The following is an 18,866-nucleotide window of genomic DNA, read 5'->3' as shown; positions in this document are numbered from 1 at the left end:
CTTGTCATGTATTAGTGTTGCCACATTAGTAGAATGATGAGAAATCAGTGAAAAAGATCAGGAAATAATTAGGTACCACTAATTAGAATGTTAATATTTTATTTGACTGTTCTATTTTTGCATTAGATGGAGATGGAGCATCATCTAAATGAGTGTTTCAAAAAAGCAGCACATACAAACATGCAGTTCAGTACTTAAACCTGCCTAAAATATGATACATATACAACAGCATTGCTTGCATGTAGACTAATTCCATCACCAATGCAATTTAAAAAAGAAAAGAAAAACGAAACACTCAGTGTTTTCAATTCAGAAAAATTCAGAGCCTTTCTCATGAACAGAGAAGTGCTATCTGGTACAGCATGTCACAATGTGAATGAAAAAAAAAACTTGATATTGTTTAATTTATCTTAAAAGTGACAAAAATATGTATCACAAAAATACTCAACATTACAGGCTTTCTTTTTAGTGTCTTATCTGTACAGATCATGCATATAAATATGTAAAAATAGTACATGTATTTCTAATAGTATTTAAAATAAACACAATTCCATAACAACAACCAAAAACTACAGAGACAAACCAGGCATCGAAAAGGCATAGCAATATTACCAAAATGCTGTAAAATTCTACAGCATAAATGTCATTCAAGACTGCACAAGAAAAGTTTTTAAATATCTTTGCATCTATATATGTTACACAGATTTGTGCCTATATTGTGTTTATACAGAGTGGCAAGTTACAAAACATGAAAATAAGGTCTACAATAAATAATATTCTCTACATTTTCATTATGTATAAGTTATGTTTTTTTTGCAAAAGCTGGAGAAAATATTTTTGCTTTCTTTATTTTAAATAGAATAAAACCTCCAAGACTGAAATAATGGTCACATATACGAATATTTCGGTCTAATTATTATGCCACTACCGATTGTATGTCACAGTTCTGTAACTGAGATTCTTACTCTTTCGAACTGGTACTTTTTCTTTCTGTATACTTTGTTGTCTTAGTCACTACAGTAAGAGTTCCCTCTGTTTTAGTAATCAGATGCTCTGAGGGCATTTCACGGGTCAAAAACTCTACACTTGGCATCTTCACATAGAAACCTCCTGAGGCTTCCTCGCTAGTGCAAGGAAGGGAGGACTTGCTTCCTTTCGGAGAGCTTTCTGGTGAGATATTAAGGATGCCAGTAGAATGGGGACTAAGGGTGACCTTGGGTACTTTGAACCATGTTGTCTCCTCTCTTTCTTCACTCTTCGTAACAGAGACAAATCCAGCTGATACTGTGGGTACTGGAGACTCTGATCCCTCCCTTTCCGCCAACATTTCAGTTCTTGCTTTCGAAGATACTATAGTGCTAATCTTTCTCACCTCCACCTTGCTCTCTTTGCTTTCTCCTGAGGGCTCCTTCCTGAGTTTCAGGCTTGTTTCCATTTCCTCTTCCTCACTTGCATCTTTTGAGTATGGTGAGAAAAACTCCACTTTAGGCAATTTAAGCTTTCCAAACATTGATTTTTCATCTTTGCCACCATTTAGACTTAGGCCTGTTCCATCATCAGACCCACTTGGTGTTACATCAGATGATCCTCTCTGCCCAGACGAAAATGTCACTTTTGGCAATTTAAGCTTACCAGTTTTTGACTTTCCCTCAGTTTCCACCTCATCTTCACAATATATTGCTTTCTCCTTTTCATTTGATCGAGACTTGCCAAAACTTGGCTTCATTTTGATCTTTGGCTGCTTGAGCTTCTCATCTACAATTTCTGCACTTGCTTCACCATCTATACTAGCAGTGTTCTCCATTTGTGGATTCACCATAACAAATACAGCTTTTTTTACTCTTGGCACATGTGGGCTTTCATTCTCTGCCTCAGAGTCTATGTTTATAGAGTGATCTTTTCCCTGAGATGATTTGATGTTGGCTTCAGGTGAACTTAAAGAAGGCAGAGGTACACCAAATTTTGGAATTTTGACTTTACCAATCTGCTTTTTATCTTCTTCAGAATTATTAGTGTCAGATCGGGCAGTCTCAATATCAAAATCAAGTTCAGGAATCTTTGGTGCTTGTAAATCAGCTTGCAAGTTTGCATCAGTTCCTCCTTTTAGAAATTTAGCATCTGTTTTTCCAGACTTGTTTATGTTGGTTTCTAACCTGGATACTTTTACTTTTGGCATTCCAATATTAAATTTCGAACCTTTAACTTTTGGGCCTTTTATTTTTTCTTTCGGTGCGGCAAGTTCCAAATCGGTATCTGAATGTTCATTTTTCTTTTTATTCTTTTTTCTGTCTCTTGAAAAGCCAAGATCTAGCTCTAGATCCAAATTAGGCATCCTCAACTTTTTACCCTCTTTATGTGAATCCTTAAGGCTTGCATCAGTGGAAGGATCTGACATGTCTGCATCACTAGACATTCTTATATCTAGTTTTGGGATTTTAATATTTGACATTGTGAATTTTCCACGCCCTCCTCCAGATTCTCCCTCTTTGGTATCAAACTCTCCAGTTCTACTTTCTAGTAATGATATGGCTACCTGTGGTATCTTAATATCAGGCATTTTACTTTGCCCACCTTCTACTTCCACAGACCCTGAAGTCTGAGGGTCATCTGATTTGCCATATGGTAATGATATATCTACTTTGGGTATTGTTATTTTCGGTAATTGAAAGTTGCTGCCTTGTCCTCTAACCTCTGTTTTCTCTGCACTCTCTGGTTGACCTTGAGATGATACATCTGCTTTTGGAATTTTGGTGTCAGGAACCTTAAATTTCCCTTCTTTGCCACACACTCCTAGTTCAAGATCATCAGTGTCCTCTGTTTTACCATGAGGAAATGAGACATCTATTGTTGGTAGTTTAATTCCAGGGATCATGACTTTACCTTTTCCTACATCTGGTTGAAGTTCTGGAACAACGTCTTTAGATTTTATTTTAGGAAGGGACATATCAGTTGTTGGCATCTTTAATTTTCCACCTTCTAGTGCTAAATCAGGTGCATGACTTTCTTCTTTGCTTCTGTGAGGTAGAGATACATCAATCTTAGGCACCGTAATGTCTGGCATTTTTAATTTACTCCCTTTCAATCCAAATTCTAAATCTGGATCATCATTTTGCGTTGTTTTTCCATGAGGCAATGATATATCAAGACTGGGCACTGAAATTTTTAGCTTTTTACCTTTAATTTCAGTGTCAGCATTAGATGTGTCATGTTTTGCATCTGGTAGTGATATTTCCAGCTCGTTGTTATCTGTGTCACCTGTTTTTCCATGAGGAAGTGAAATGTCTACTTCAGGTATCTTGACATGGGGAAAATTTACCGTACCTCTACTACTATTAATGTGTAAGTCAAAAGAGTCTACTGGTTCATGAAGTTTTAACCTAGGCAAGGAAACATCCAAATCAGCTTTTGGAACTGATATGTCAATTGTTGGCATCTTAGGAATTTTTAAACTGCCCTCATAACCTCTGATATCTGCTTCAGATACATCAACCTCAGTTTTAGGAAGCAATACCTCACATTCTGGAATATTTGCTGTTGGCAGTGATATCTCAACTGCTGGCATTCTGACCTTTCCTTTGTTATCCACATATCCAGGCATACCCATTTCAACATCTTTGAGCTTTGCTTTAGGAGTAGGTGTCTTGAATTTGGGGAATTTGAGCTTGGATTTGACCTTAACATCAGGACCCTCTACTCTGATTTCTGGTTTTGTAATTTCTCCAGCACCTGCTTTTATCTTCATTTCAGCATCAGTACCAATTATTTCAGTATCCTTTTTAGATGTTTCCACTGATGGTGACGTTCTTTCCAAGTCCAAATCTAGAGGTAAGTCAGGACTGTCTAGTTGTTTGTCTCCACTTTTCAATTTTCTGCCAAATTTAGGAAGTGATATTTTGGGCATTTTCTTCGAGACATCTGGAACATCAAAACTTGCCCCAGGTGATGGCCTTCCACCCTCTGCCTTAAGAAGTTCAATGTTTTCTCTGTCATTGCCCTTTCCCTTTGAAAGAGTAAAGTCCAGGTCAACTTTAGGAGCAGATATGTCAACAGTTGGTATTTTCACACTTGGCAGCTTGATGTTCCCACCTAAAGTTACTTCAGGGACATTTAAATCTCTAATTTTGTCAGTAGTTTTGGTTTCTCCATCAGAATCATGAGTTAGTTTAGGTACTGAAATGTCTATGTCTTTCTTATCTGACCCAACTTTTAGTTCATGATCTGTTAGTTTCATTTTAGGCATAGGGACAGTGGGCATCTGAAATCTTAAGCCTTTTTTAGTGTCATCACCCAGATCAAGCTCTCCTTCTTTGGCTCCTGGCAGAGATGTATCTATAGAGGGCATGTGAAACTTTCCACCCTTGATATCGGGACCTTCAACATTTATTTCACCTTCTGATGGTTTTAATTTAGGCAAGGAAACATCCAATTTAGGCATTTCAATTTTTCTTCCTCTTCTTGTATGTCCTTCAACATCTACATCTCCTCCTGCTCCTCCTACTGGCATAGAGATATCTATAGAGGGCATGTGAATATTTCCACCCTTGATATCAGGACCTTCAATGTTGATTTCACCTCCTGATGGTTTTAATTTAGGCAAAGAAACATCAAATGTAGGCATTTCAAATTTTCTTCCTTCTCTTGTATGTCCTTCAACATCTACATCTCCTCCTGCTCCTCCACCTGGCAGAGAGATATCTATAGAGGGCATGTGAAACTTTCCACCCTTGATATGGGGACCTTCAACATTTAGTTCACCTCCTGATGGTTTTAATTTAGGCAAGGAAACATCCAATTTAGGCATTTCAATTTTTTTTCCTTTTCCTGCATGTCTTTCAATATCTACATCTCCTCCTGCTTCTCCTCCTTGCAGAGAGATATCTATAGAAGGCATGTGAAACTTTCCACCCTTGATATCAGGGCCTTCAACATCGATTTCACCTCCTGAAGGTTTTAATTTAGGCATCTCAAATTTTTTTCCTTTTCTTTCATGTCCTTCAACATCTACATCACCTCCTGTGCCTCCTCCAGGCAGAGAGATATCTATAGAGGGCATGTTAATCTTTCCACCCTTGATATCGGGACATTCAACATGGATTTCACCTCCTGATGGTTTTAATTTAGGCAAAGAAACATCTAATTTAGGCATCTGAAATTTTCTTCCTTTTCCTGAGTGTGCTTCAACATTTACATCTCCTCCTGCTCCTCCTCCTGGCAGAGATGTATCTATAGAGGGCATGTGAATCTTTCCACCCTTGATTTCGGGACCTTCAATGTTGATTTTACCTCCTGATGATTTTAATTTAGGCAAGGAAACATCACATTTAGGCATTTCAATTTTTTTTCCTATTCCTGCATGTCCTTCAGCATTTACATCTCCCCCTGCACCTCCTGCAGGCAGAGAGATATCTATAGAGGGCATGTGAATCTTTCCACCTTTGATATCAGGATCTTCACTGTTGATTTCACCTCCTGATGGTTTTAATTTAGGCAAAGAAACATCAAATTTTGGCATTTCAAATTTTCTTCCTTTTCCCGCATGTCCTTTAACATTTACTTCTCCTCCTGCTCCTCCTCCTGGCAGAGATGTGTCTATAGAGGGCATGTGAATCTTTCCACCCTTGATTTCGGGACCTTCAACGTTGATTTTACCTCCTGATGATTTTAATTTAGGCAAGGAAACATCACATTTAGGCATCTCAAATTTTCTTCCTTTTCTTCCATGTCCTTCAACATCTACAGCTCCTCCTGCACCTCCTCCAGGCAGAGAGATATCTATAGAGGGCATGTGAATCTTTCCACCCTTGATTTCGGGGCCTTCAATGTTGATTTCACTTCCTGATGGTTTTAATTTAGGCAAGGAAACATCAAATGTTTGCATTTCAAATTTTCCTCCTTTTCCTGCATGTCCTTCAACATTTACATCTCCTCCTGCTCCTCCTGACAGAGATGTATCTATAAAGGGCATGTTAATCTTTCCACCCTTGATATGGGGACCTTCAATGTTGATTTCACCTCCTGATGGTTTTAATTTAGGCAAAGAAACATCAAATGTTGGCATTTCAAATTTTCCTCCTTTTCCTGCATGTCCTTCAACATCTACATCTCCTCCTGCTCCTCCTCCTGACAGAGATGTATCTATAGAGGGCATGTTAATCTTTCCACCCTTGATATCAGGACCTTCAATGTTGATTTCACCTCCTGATGTTTTTAATTTAGGCAAAGAAACATGACATTTAGGCATCTCAATTTTTTTTCCTTTTCCTGCATGTCCTTCAACATTTACATCTCCTCCTGCTCCTCCTGGCAGAGATGTATCTATAGAGGGCATGTGAATCTTTCCACCCTTGATATCAGGACCTTCAACATTGATTTCACCTCCTGATGGTTTTAATTTAGGCAAAGAAACATGAAATTTAGGCATCTCAAATTTTTTTCCCTTTCCTTCATGTCCTTCAACATCTACATCTCCTCCTGCTCCTCCTCCTGGCAGAGATGTATCTATAGAGGGCATGTTAATCTTTCCACCCTTGATATGGTGACTTTCAATGTTGATTTCACCTCCTGATGGTTTTAATTTAGCCAAAGAAACATCAAATTTAGGCATTTCATTTTTTCCCCCTTTTTCTGCATGTCCTTCAGCATCTACATCTCCTCCTGCGCCTCCTCCAGGCAGAGAGATATCTATAGAGGGCATGTGAATATTTCCTCCCTTGATATCGGGAACTTCAACATTGATGTCACCTCCTGATGGTTTTAATTTAGGCAAAGAAACATCTAATTTAGGCATCCCAAATTTTCTTCCTTTTCTTCCATGTCCTTCAACATCTAGATCTACTCCTGCTCCTCCACTTGGCAGAGAGATATCTATAGAGGGCATGTGAATCTTTCCACCTTTGATATCAGGACCTTCAACATTAATTTCACCTCCTGATGGTTTTAATTTAGGCAAGGAAACATCAAAGGTTGGCATTTCAAATTTTCTTCCTTTTCCTGCATGTCCTTCAACATTTACATCTCCTCCTGCTCCTCCTGCTCCTCCTGACAGAGATGTATCTATAGAGGGCATGTTAATCTTTCCACCCTTGATATCCGGACCTTCAATGTTGATTTCACCTCGTGATGGTTTTAATTTAGGCAAAGAAACATGAAATTTAGGCATCTCAAATTTTTTTCTTTTTCCTGCATGTCCTTCAACATTTACATCTCCTGCTGCTCCTCCCCCTGGCAGAGAGGTATCTATAGAGGGCATGTTAATCTTTCCATCCTTTATATCAATATTGATTTCTTCATCTGAAGATTTAGTCTTAGGTGAGCTAATAACAAATTTAGGCAAATTTGTTTTTTTGCCATCAAGGTCAATGTTTCCTGTCACCTTCCCTTTTGGAAAGGACATTTCAATTGATGGCATATCTAACTTTCCTCCTTGGATCTGAGGAGCTTCAGCTCCAATTCCTCCTTCTGTAGCTTTTACTTTTGGAAGTGATACATCGCTTTTTGGCATTTCAAACGTTTTACCTGTTCCAGAATGACCTTCTATATCAGTGTTCTTCTCAGTTTCATCTTTAGGCAAAGAAATGTCAAGGGAAGGTGTGTGAACTTTGCTTCCTTTTACATCAGGTCCATCTACAATGACTTCCACAGATCTTTTTTTTATTTTTGGAAGTGACAAATCAACATGAGGCAAATGAAACTTGCCCCCTTTACTGACATTGACTTTGCCATCTCCCTTTACCTTTCCTTGTGGAAGAGAAATGTCAGCATCTGGGATATCTATCTTCCCACCCTTCAATTCAGGTCCATCAATATTCATTTCAGTCCCTGCTGATTTTATTTGTGGTAAATTAATGTTAAATTTTGGCATTTGAAATTTTGTGCCCTTTTTGGTTTTTCCCTCCAGACAAACATCATGCTCTGTTTTAACCTCTGCTGCGGAGATATTATAAGAAGGTATATTTAACTCACCACCTTTGAATCCAGGTCCTTCCACACTGAGTTCCCCTTTGGTTGATTCAAATTTTGGTAAGGAAATATCCAGTTTTGGAATATCAAACTTTCCTATTTTTCCTGAATGTCCTTTGAGATCAACATCACCTGTGTCAGTTACTTTTGGAAATGATATATCAACGGATGGCATGTTGAAACTTTTGCTGTCAGGCCCTTCAATACTGATGTCACCTTGTGGTGACTTCATTTTTGGCAAGGAAATCTCAATACCAGAAGCTTTCACTGCAGGCAGAGAGATATCAACCTTTGGCATTTCAATCTTTCCACATTTATCAGAGGGTTCCACATTAACATCTCTTTCGTCTTTTTTATGTGGCAAGGAAATATCAGTTGCTGGCATGTGAAACTTCCTATTGGTTCTTTTAACATCAAAATCAACTTCTCTTGATTTGAATTTAGGAAGACTTGTATCAGATTCAGGAATCTGAAACTTATCTCTCTTCTCAACCTCAAGATGAATCTGTTCATCTGTTTTTCCTTTTGGTAATGAAATATCAGCTCCGGGGATGCTAAATTTTCCTACATCAGGACTCAAAGAATCGAGTTTACTTTCTGGCAGTGACATATTTAGATTAATTTTGGGCATGTTTGCTTTTCCAGAATGACCCTCGACCTCAACACTGGCCTCTATTTTTCCTTTTGATAATAATATATCAGTGGGTGGCATTTGGAATTTCTCACCTTTGACCTCTGGATCCTCAGTATTGATTGCACCTGTGGATAATTTCATTTTTGGCATCAAGACATCTAGATGTGGCTTTTTAGATTTGCCTCCTTTCCCAGATGGTTCTCCAATCTTAATATTTCCCTCAGTTTTGCCTTTAGGAATTGAAATTTCAGTTGATGGCATACTCAGTTTTCCTGCTTTTATATCAGGCCCCTCAGCAATGGCATGCTCAGGTGATTTCACATTAGGTAGGGAGACATCTACTTTAGGCATTTTAATCTTTTCCCCTTTTCCAAAGTGGCCCTCAACATCTGCACCTGCCTCTAGCATTCCTTTCGGCAAGGAAATGTCAACCTCAGACCCTTCTATATCAATTTTACCTTGTGGTAATTTCATTTTGGGGAGGAAAATATCTATTTGTGGCATTTTCACATTTGGTTCTTTCTCAGAATGACTATCCACCTTTGCTTCACCTTTACCTTTTGGTAACGAAATGCTGATATTTGGCTTGTGAAATGTTCCACCTTTTGCTCCAGGTTCTTCAACTACGACTTCACCCTCAGGGGATGTTATTTTTGGAAGAGAGATGTCTAATTTTGTTATTTCATATTTTACCTCAGTACTTGCATGTCCCTCAGTATCAATGTTTCCTGCAGTCGGCTTTGGTAATGACACATCTAATGTAGGAAGACCTGATGTTTCTATCTTGGGCACTGCAATGTCAGGTTTGGGGAGGGAAATCTTATGCTCTTTGACCATGGATCCATCAATGTCATCTCCAAATTTTTGTTTTGCATGAAGGTTTAGCACTGGTAATGATGTGTCAGGCTTGGCTGTGTTGATTTTTGTTCCTCTTACATTGCAATCAGGAACTTCAGCATCTTTAAATTCAGCCGTGCCCTTAGACTTTGGGAGATGTAAGTCTAAATCCACCTTTGGTGCTTTGATGTCAATCTTGAGCATTTTCAGTTTATTTTCAGATGTATCAGTTTCTTTCCTTGCCTCTCCATCAATTTCATCTGAATGACAAGAAAGTCTTGCCTTTGGTAGTTTAAACTTTGTGACTGTCCCCTTTGTATCTGAGACATCCGGATTTATCTTTGGCATTTTTATCTCAGGACACTCTCCTTTTCCTTTAGCACGAACCTCAAGATTAGGAACATTAGTTTCAGCTTTGCTCTGAGGAATGTTGAAATCACACTCTACTGATGGCGGCTTAAATTTGCCTTCAAGTTCTTTCACCTCAAAACTATCATTTGAAGATTGTACATCTAACTTTGACTTTTTAATTTTAGGTAAATTCATTCCAAATTTTGGACCTTTCGTCTTGTCCTTCAGCTTTGCTCTAGAGGCCTCTCCCTCATGTGCTAAAACATCTACATTGACATTCCCTTCACCCACAGAAGAATCCATGGCCTTCATCTTTGGAAATCTGATCTTCCTCTTCTTCTTAGTGTTAGTGATAACGCCCTCCAGATGTCCTGATCCATCTGCTGTGGCCTTCCCACCTTTCCTCATCTTGAACTTCGGGAATACAAACTCAACATCAACAGGACTGAGGTCCGATTTACCAGGTAAGACCTCAACATCCAGCTCTGTCCGTGCTCTTGCTTTTTTGTTCTCTTTCAGTCTTTGCAATCCAAATCTTCCTCCTCTCATTTTCTTGGTTTTGAACGGTTTCACGCTTTTGACGCTCTGCAAGAGAAAGGTTATCATTCCTTCTAGTTTCTACTGTTGTAAGTACTTTTGTTAAAAACAAGAAAAACTGTGGATGTTAAAAAAGTAATTCTATTTTATAGCAATATTTCAGAATGTACCATTTTTTGCATCTTGGCCTTAGGTCCTCTGGGCTCAAGATTTTGTGCACCTGGACGTATGCTGACTTCACTTCCTTGCACAGTCCTCTTCAAAAAGAAGGACACTTTGTAGGGTTCTGCACACTGAAGAATTTTTAATGCGTCCTCATATTTCACGTTATCAAAATACACCCTGGCACTTAGAAGTTGATCTCCTGCAATAACACATCATCAAAAATTATATTTATAACTTATATGATTTGTCTTTGTATTCTTAGTACATCTGGAAACAAAATTAATTCAGTACACTCAACATGGGAAATTTGTTCTTTAATGATTATAAGGTTAAAGTTGCATCTCCTGCTTGTCTCTTCAAGGACAGTAGCTCAAGTCTTTACAGTATTTGACATTGCACTTTTTATAGTAAAATACAGTCCCTTGGTACCTTTCTGTAGACTAAGGTGCTTTGCTGCTGGGGAGTCTTTCAAAACTTCTTTGATGAAGATGCCTTGCTCCCCTCCACCCACAACACTGTACCCACTAGCTCCAACCTCAGCCTGTGTTTCAACAACCACTTCCACAAGCTCTGACAAATGGGTTTCCTTCTCCACCTGCTCATAAAATGTACAAAAACAACTTTATTGTAACACATTGCACAGCAATGGCAATTTAAATAGATAAATGACAATTAGATAAGTAGGTAATACAGTAGCAGCAGTAGGATAGCAGTAGGATTAAGTACTGATTAAGCTTTCAGTTGTATACATGAATTTTTTTATGAAGGTCAAAGGATGTTCATACTGTATTCCACAAAGGTGCTTTTTAATCTATTTTTTTTTTAGAGTAGTTCATATTATGGGATGTTTGATTCTTACCACATTCTTACTGTCTGTCTTGGGGGGTTCCTCCATGTCTGTGAGGGTGGATTGGGTGTCTCTAAGCTGACTTCTCTTCTGACTCAAAACCTGTTTTAGTTCTGCATGGAGTTTTTCCTTTTGTACCTTGAAAACAAATTTGGAAGTAAGACCGAGAGAAGTTTGGGATTCACATTTTCACAAGGCTCGCTCACAGATTATATTTGTAGTCCTCACAATTCGCTCTGGGCTGTCCTGGTCATCAGTAGAGATGCTGTGGTGTGTACTTAGATGAGCGCCAAAGGGAGGCCTCTCTGAGGGGGGAGAGCGTCTTTTGTTGTTTACCTATTTGTAAATAGGCAAACAAGGCAGACATGAGATCAATAAAATAAAATGGCCATCTTCTATTGGCTTTAAAGTGGTAATGGTTTGACAAGTGCCAACCTACAGGTGAATCTCTGGTTTGTGGATTTCCATGACTGTCCTCTCTGTCAGACTCTGAAATTAGAGCAGGTTTACAATATCAGGAGCCATCAGTCAAAAGGATTTCAGCCCTTTTCCCACTAAGCATTATAACTATAAAGATAATGATAAAGATATAGTTCTAAAAATCATTCTCAATATTTAAGAATAGCAGAGTCCATGCCACAACTATAACGGAAAAGGCACAGAGAAATGTTGCAATCACATTCGGAACGATTTTTTCCACCTGATGAACGATACAAACATTGACATCCAATTAGAATCCATCCTGCTATCACGAGCTCAAGAATTTAAAGTGGCAGATGAACATGCACTTAGAATAAACAGACGATATCGTTTGTTGGTGTGTACACTTATATACACAATGCTCAGTGTATTATTATCTTTATAGTTATCGTTCTTGGTGTAAACAGGCCTTAAACTGTTATAGCGCATTTAGTTCTATTTAGACCAGGTACACTATGTAAAAATAAATACACTTAGCATATTTTTTATTAAGAGTATATATTTTAAAAGAATATACTTGAGTGTTTTCAGACACTTACAGTAATTGCATGTTATTTACAATTAAATTAAATGTATTAGTTGAAATATTATAATATATTAGATGCAACTTTCGACCCACTTAAGCAGGACTTAAGTACATCTTCTATACTTCTATTGTCTTTTAAATATGGTTAAAGTGTACTGTCGAATGTACTGACAAGCATTTATTAACTTTAAATGGAATATCGAATAACACACTACAGATAAAATTATAATTCAGTACTTTGCCAGTGCTTTGGTATGTTAATCAACACATGAAAATAAGTGTAATTTTAATTTGACATCGTTACAAAGTGCCCTTATTAAAGTGTACTTAAGTGTGTTAAGAAACAGTCATGAAAGTGTCTTTTTTTAAGTACACTTAAATGTATATCTTTAAGTACATTTTTATTAATCTTATATTATTCGCAAATACAGTTTTCTGAAAATACACTTTTAAGATTTGAAGTACAAGTGTTCATTCAATGCAATCAAGTTCAAACGTATTAAGAGGCATTTTATGCATCATTTGCTACACCAAATGTGTTGCTGCATGGTTATGATAAGCAGAATTTTTTTTTTTAAAAGGAAAATAATGTTTCTGCTTCACACGGTTTGCTATCCTCTTGAAACTTTTCAAACTCATTCAATGATATTACAAGGCCTCCAGCTTTGCCTATAGCGTAAACCTACCTCACTATATCAACTGTGCTGTTTTTTGTGAGACTAAAAAAATCCACCATAGATCAAGTTGCCATCAGGTTAGTAGGCCTGCAAACAGGTGTCCTCTCTCTGAATGCTTCTCATTCCTCATTCAGCAGTGGTGTCTGGTATCTGTGTCTGTCGTAAGAGTGTGTAACCAACATTAAGAAATCTGTAGACTAGCGAGCAGGTCCTTTCTAATAGGCTCAGACACCCACACTGAATAACCTGTTACACAGGCACACAGAACACTAGCAGGTGCTCCTTTATTGTGCTGTGCCAGCTGTGTACGACTGTGTTTAGCACCACACGTCATCAATAAGACTGCAAGACAATAAAAATTGCTTATAACTTGCATTATACTACATATCTTTTAGCATGATTTTTATATATATTGTGTATTGTATATAAGCCATCTGTCCGAGATTAGGATATTTTTTCGATTGTTTTCAATGAGAGCGCCATATTTTTGAAAAATGGTAGCAGCGTGACAGGGTGGTGAGCGTCTATATCACACTGAGCGCTATGCACATGGTGTTTTTTTTTTTGTTTTTTTTTGTTCAACTTTGGGTAAAATGCAGCACTCATCAATATCACTTTTTACCCAGCCATCCAGTCACAGTGGAGGAGGGCGGGATAAATATCACCAACCTTCACATTCTACTTGTACAATGACTGAACAACAATGGATGAGAAATAAATATTTCTGATCTCTGAGTATTCATGTCTGTACCAGATGACATATCTGGACTGCAGTGATATTAATATAAAAAATACTGCTTGGAGGAACATTTCATTTACCATGGCTCTAGCTAAATGCTGCACCTCCAAAGCAGGCTCAAGTGTCCACAGCTGGCAAAAGAGCTCCTGTCATTTTCAACTGGCTTAAAATGCTTTGGTGGACACGTGGCCTTACATTCACTTTTATAAAATAAAAACACCTGACACTGGTTGAAAAAAAAGACTTTTGTTTTCTTTTAATAGGAACTGGAAAAACTATGCAAAAATCATATTTTTATATGCATGTCTGTGTGCTTGCAACAGTGTTATTTTAGTATAATTTATATACTATTATAGCTTTTATTCATATTTTGAATTAGCTTTTATTTTTATTTTTTCAACTTTCATTAGAATTTTAGTTTACATTTTTTTGTGTTTTTAAAATATTACTATTTAGGTATAATTAGTTTTTATTTATTTCTAGTTAGTAATTTTACAGCTTAAACTCAAACAAAAGTTGGTTGACATGTAAACATTAATAATTTTAGTAGTTACGAACAAAACTGTTTTTTAGTTTTAGTTAACTTTAACCCTGGGATGGACTGGCCATCCATCCAGGGCTATCCATTCTAAAACCCAAAACGCTGGGAGAGAATCCAGCATCCCCTCATTAGGACAGTCGATTTAGAAAATGGATGGCTGGATATCTGTGTGTATATTTGTGTGTGTGTTTGTGAGTGAAAGACGCAGCTGTTCCCTAGTGATGCTATGTGTGTCCAGAGGAGGGGACAGAAGACAGGAATGGTGCTGTACATATCTGATCTTTATATAAATACGCGCTGGCCAGACCTACATGTGCTTGTGTAATGACAGAGCTGTTCACACTAGAGCTCCAGCAAATGCTACCAAGCAATAGGCAAGCTGGGTACACATCAGCCAAACTCAATGGCAGTTTATGAACGCTCTTAAATTATATAACGCATACCAGATGTACTTTAGAAAGAAGTTGAAAAACTAAAAAGTTGTCTGGAAGTAATAAAAGCTAATTCATGCAATTTAGAACAAAAGTTCAGGAGATTAATGGCTGCGATTCATGGGTACTGATGCATAACATAGAGAACAGTGATAGAGAGGGAAATTAGAATATGATTTTCCAGTTCCTTACCAAATTTGTTACTTATGATCATGAAAAATGTTTTGATTTAAATACCTACATTTAATATGAATTGTTATTTATATAAACATAAAATGTTTTGCAAAAAATGCATAATAATGTTGTTGTTGTTTTTTCTTTTATTCTGTTATATTTTTCATTTATTTACCTATTTTCTGGTCACTACATAATTCCCAAACTTCCATTTATGTTATTTTTGATAGTTTTGGAGAAATGTAGAAAAACTTCTGAATAAACAATGAGCATGTTTATCCAGTCTTTCTTTTGACTGATAGTATATATAACTGTGGAGATTTTTTAATGTGCTCTATCCACATAAATGTAATTAACACAAATCGAGTTAGCTTTCGATTCATACCAACCGCCTCAACATCCAATATTCAATTATGCCCTATTGAACACACAAGCCAGCCACTTACAAGGACAGCAGAGAATAGAGATGTTATTCTATTGCTGTTGATTCAATATAGTCACAAGATCATTGTGTATGAGAATAGGCACTTAATAATGACACAAGAGTTACAACTGCACCAATGCCTGAGCCCAATGGTTACCCACAGGGGTATTTGTGCATCCCTAATCCAAACTAAGACGCAGGGATAAGTATGTGCCGTGAGATACAGTGGTCCAAAATAAACAATTCTGTTTAAAACTCTAAAGGGTCACAAAAATATCCTAATTCTGCAATCCTCAGACAAACAAACCCACTTTAAAATGCTCAGTTGGCTGTCAATTATCTGTTTATAAGAGGACAATGAGGGGAAGCATTGCTGATATTCTCAGAAAAGATCTGAGTCTGTCTGGAGGTTTAATTTGGATGCTCTGAAGACGGGTTTTGGTTTTAACTGATGTGCTGAAGTGTTCATCATATTGGTGACTCATCATGCACTACCTAGATTTTGTCCAAATTCTTGTCTTCAGGGAACTGAGAAAGAAACATTTATTAAATATAGACATTGGTCGCTGTGTGGGTAAGAGTAGCTTGTACAAGGGTGTGGGGGATATATCATATCATATATCATTCTTGATTTTTACTCAGCACGTACGTCCTGCCTCAGGGGAGGAACATGATGGATCGGCCTCTCCTGAGGGTGTGTAAAGCCAGGGAGGAAATGCCTTTTTTAAATCCCTTTAAACAGGAAACTAGGATATCTACTGAGATCCAGTAAAATAACAAACCACACCAAATCTGAGAGAGAAAAGAAGTTAGTTCGTACAATCAACCAGAATGATGTCACGTGCATCAGCGCTGTTACAGGAATGCACAATATCCTTTGACCTTTAATTTCTAACATAATAATAATAATAATCATAATAGTAAAAATATAAAAATATGTTCTCACTTTTTATAAATCATTCATCCGTAATATCTAGTTAAAAATAGTGTAAACACAAATTATCTTTAATTCTGCTATTTGTAAGCATTATTAATTTTTTACATTTGTTTATTTTTACTAAATATTTTACTTTAGAAAAGAATTGATAAGTGGCCTTTGCATTTGTAATTATTTTTAAAGACCTTCTAGAAACCCTTTTACTGTTTGTGTAGCATGATATCATTCATCCGCTGCAATTTGTTACCTGAATTGTGCAATATTTGCACACCTTCATTGCATTTCATATAATTGTTTGTATTAAGAAACAGTGTCCCCAAAAGGTGTTTGGACACTTAAGCCAACTTAAGCCTCCTGTACCCCGACCCGCTTCTCTGTGCAACGTCTCCCATTAACACATCTGACTCCTGAAACATGGCAGGAATGGCAGTAGTATCACACACGCAGACATTATTCTCATACTCATGTTGGGAGGAGCTGGCTGAGGGCTATCGCTTTCAATGAAACACCTGCAGTGTTTATCAAAACATATCAAACATCGCTGACAGAGTCTGCAAGTCATTCAGCACTGGTTTAGAGCATAAATGTTTCTCACATTTTTAATTAGAAATACGAGTTAACTGGCTGCATATACAATCTTGGTTGTTGATCATTCTGATCAGTGCTGGTCCCTAGTGGCTGTTATCAACATTTTTCAAAATATATTCTTTCGTGTTCAGCAGAAGAAAGGAATTCATACAGGTTTGGAAAAGTTTGAGGATGTGTAAATTTCATTTTGGGGCGAACTATCCCTTTAACTCTCACTATATTTCATCACATGCTGCTATCTTAACTATGCCGTGAACTCCACACAGTACGGTGAGACTGATCTTATGACCAGGGCCACAGCTGTTGCAACTGTGTAAGACTAATACAGGAGCCACACACACACACACACACACACACACACACACACACACACACACACACACACACACACACACACACACACACACACACACACACAGACTCAACATTTCAGTGTCTACAGTAAATATATGAGAGTAAATTTGAGTGACAGTGCTAGGAAGAACATGTGCTAGAAGACGCTCATGTAAGCTTCATCTGGTCAGCATTGGGAGTTTCTCGTATAATGAACTTCTTAGCACAAATTAAAGATACAGCAATTGGTATTTTATCACAAAAACAATGAAAGCACCAAAACCTAAATAAAAGTAACAGGTAATCCTCATCAGGTCTGTGCAAATCTTTCATTTACCCAGATCTAAGCCAAGTATGATGTAAAGTTCACTTAAAGAAAACTTATGAGTATACTTGCAGTATAAAACTACTAAACTAATAGTTTACTGAGACTATACTTCAAAGTTTGCTACTGTTATACTTAAAGTATACTTAAAAGTATACATTTATATAATTGAAAGTGGGCCAATTTAGTCCCAAGGAGTATTAAAACATTACACTTACAAGTATACTACTAGAACACTGATATTTGTAAACTTGCTACATAAAGTATACTCAAAAAATGTACTAGAACTTTACTTAAGTATACTTAATAAAATAAACTTGAAGTATACTACTTTTTGGTAAGGGCAGTAAAGTCACTCAAGGTAACCCAACACAAGTCATCTATAACTCACCTTTATTGAGTGCTCCCTTGTGCAGAAACAATTATTCCCTCAGTCACAAACTCTCTTTCTCCCCCCTTCACTCAGCCAGCTTATTCTCTGACTGAGGCGCATGGACTGGGACATTCGCAGTATTATTATGGTCTCTGTTAGGGGAGGCGGTCAGCAATCCAATTGGATAAAGCCAGTGGGATGCCCCAAATACAGAGGGCGGGAGAGCGAGAACAGGAGGTGAGGGGTCCTACAGTAGCATCTCAGTTGCTATTCTTGAACACGAACAGTTTACTATCATAACACAGAAGAATATGACTCTGGACTTATGGTAAGTTCAAGTCATGTCAGAAAGTTCGTATTTAAGAACTGAACGGACATTAACGTCACCACAAAGTCATAATTAATACATCCTTCTACAAATTAATAAATAAAGGGTAAAAGTTTCAGTTTAAATAAAATTTCCTGAAATACTTATATAAAAAAAATACATTTCAGCTAGTTGCAACTAGATGTAGCCTACTAAAAACAGAAAAAAAAACAGAAAAAAAACTACTTACTGTATATAATATAACCTAAATATGAATAAAATGATACTTAATGATACTGTTAACACTGGTTGGGAGTTGTATTTTCAAACGTTTTCATATTGACAAATTGTATTTGCTTTCATTTATTCCTTACATTTTCTTTAACTGATCTTAAAAATATTTTTTTAAAAGTCTTACATTTACCTTCATAAAACATGCAGAAACCCTGTCACTCAACACTTTCATAAAACAAAATAAAAACCTAAAAAAAGCAAAACCGCACCTGATGCACATTCTTTGTACATCAGTAGAAGTATCTGTAGAAGCAGAGTTGAAAAAAAAAAATCTTCATGAATTTTTTTGTAGAAAAGTTACATCGCCAATCACCATCAAGTGACTTGAACACACCTGATGATGTAGTTATGACTTTCCAATTTATAAATACAAACTTCCCCGGAGGT

General features: G+C 37.1%; 1 protein-coding gene across 1 annotated transcript; it reads right to left on the bottom strand.

The window, feature by feature from the left end:
• Nucleotides 1-82: 82 nt before the first annotated feature.
• Nucleotides 83-18,015, bottom strand: LOC109071214 (neuroblast differentiation-associated protein AHNAK-like). Its single transcript, XM_042774832.1, has 7 exons — nucleotides 17,897-18,015; nucleotides 11,770-11,819; nucleotides 11,559-11,666; nucleotides 11,343-11,468; nucleotides 10,913-11,078; nucleotides 10,489-10,682; nucleotides 83-10,366 (listed from the first exon to the last, which is right to left on the bottom strand). The coding sequence occupies exons 4-7, from the start codon at nucleotides 11,376-11,378 to the stop codon at nucleotides 962-964; spliced, it is 9,801 nt and encodes a 3,266-aa protein (XP_042630766.1). The 5' UTR covers nucleotides 11,379-11,468; nucleotides 11,559-11,666; nucleotides 11,770-11,819; nucleotides 17,897-18,015; the 3' UTR covers nucleotides 83-961.
• Nucleotides 18,016-18,866: the final 851 nt, after the last annotated feature.

The sequence above is a fragment of the Cyprinus carpio genome, chromosome A18, assembly GCF_018340385.1.
Source record: "Cyprinus carpio isolate SPL01 chromosome A18, ASM1834038v1, whole genome shotgun sequence".
Taxonomy (NCBI): Eukaryota; Metazoa; Chordata; class Actinopteri; order Cypriniformes; family Cyprinidae; genus Cyprinus; species Cyprinus carpio.
The sequence above is the reverse complement of the archived record's forward strand: the minus strand, read 5'-3'. Positions and strand labels throughout refer to the sequence as shown.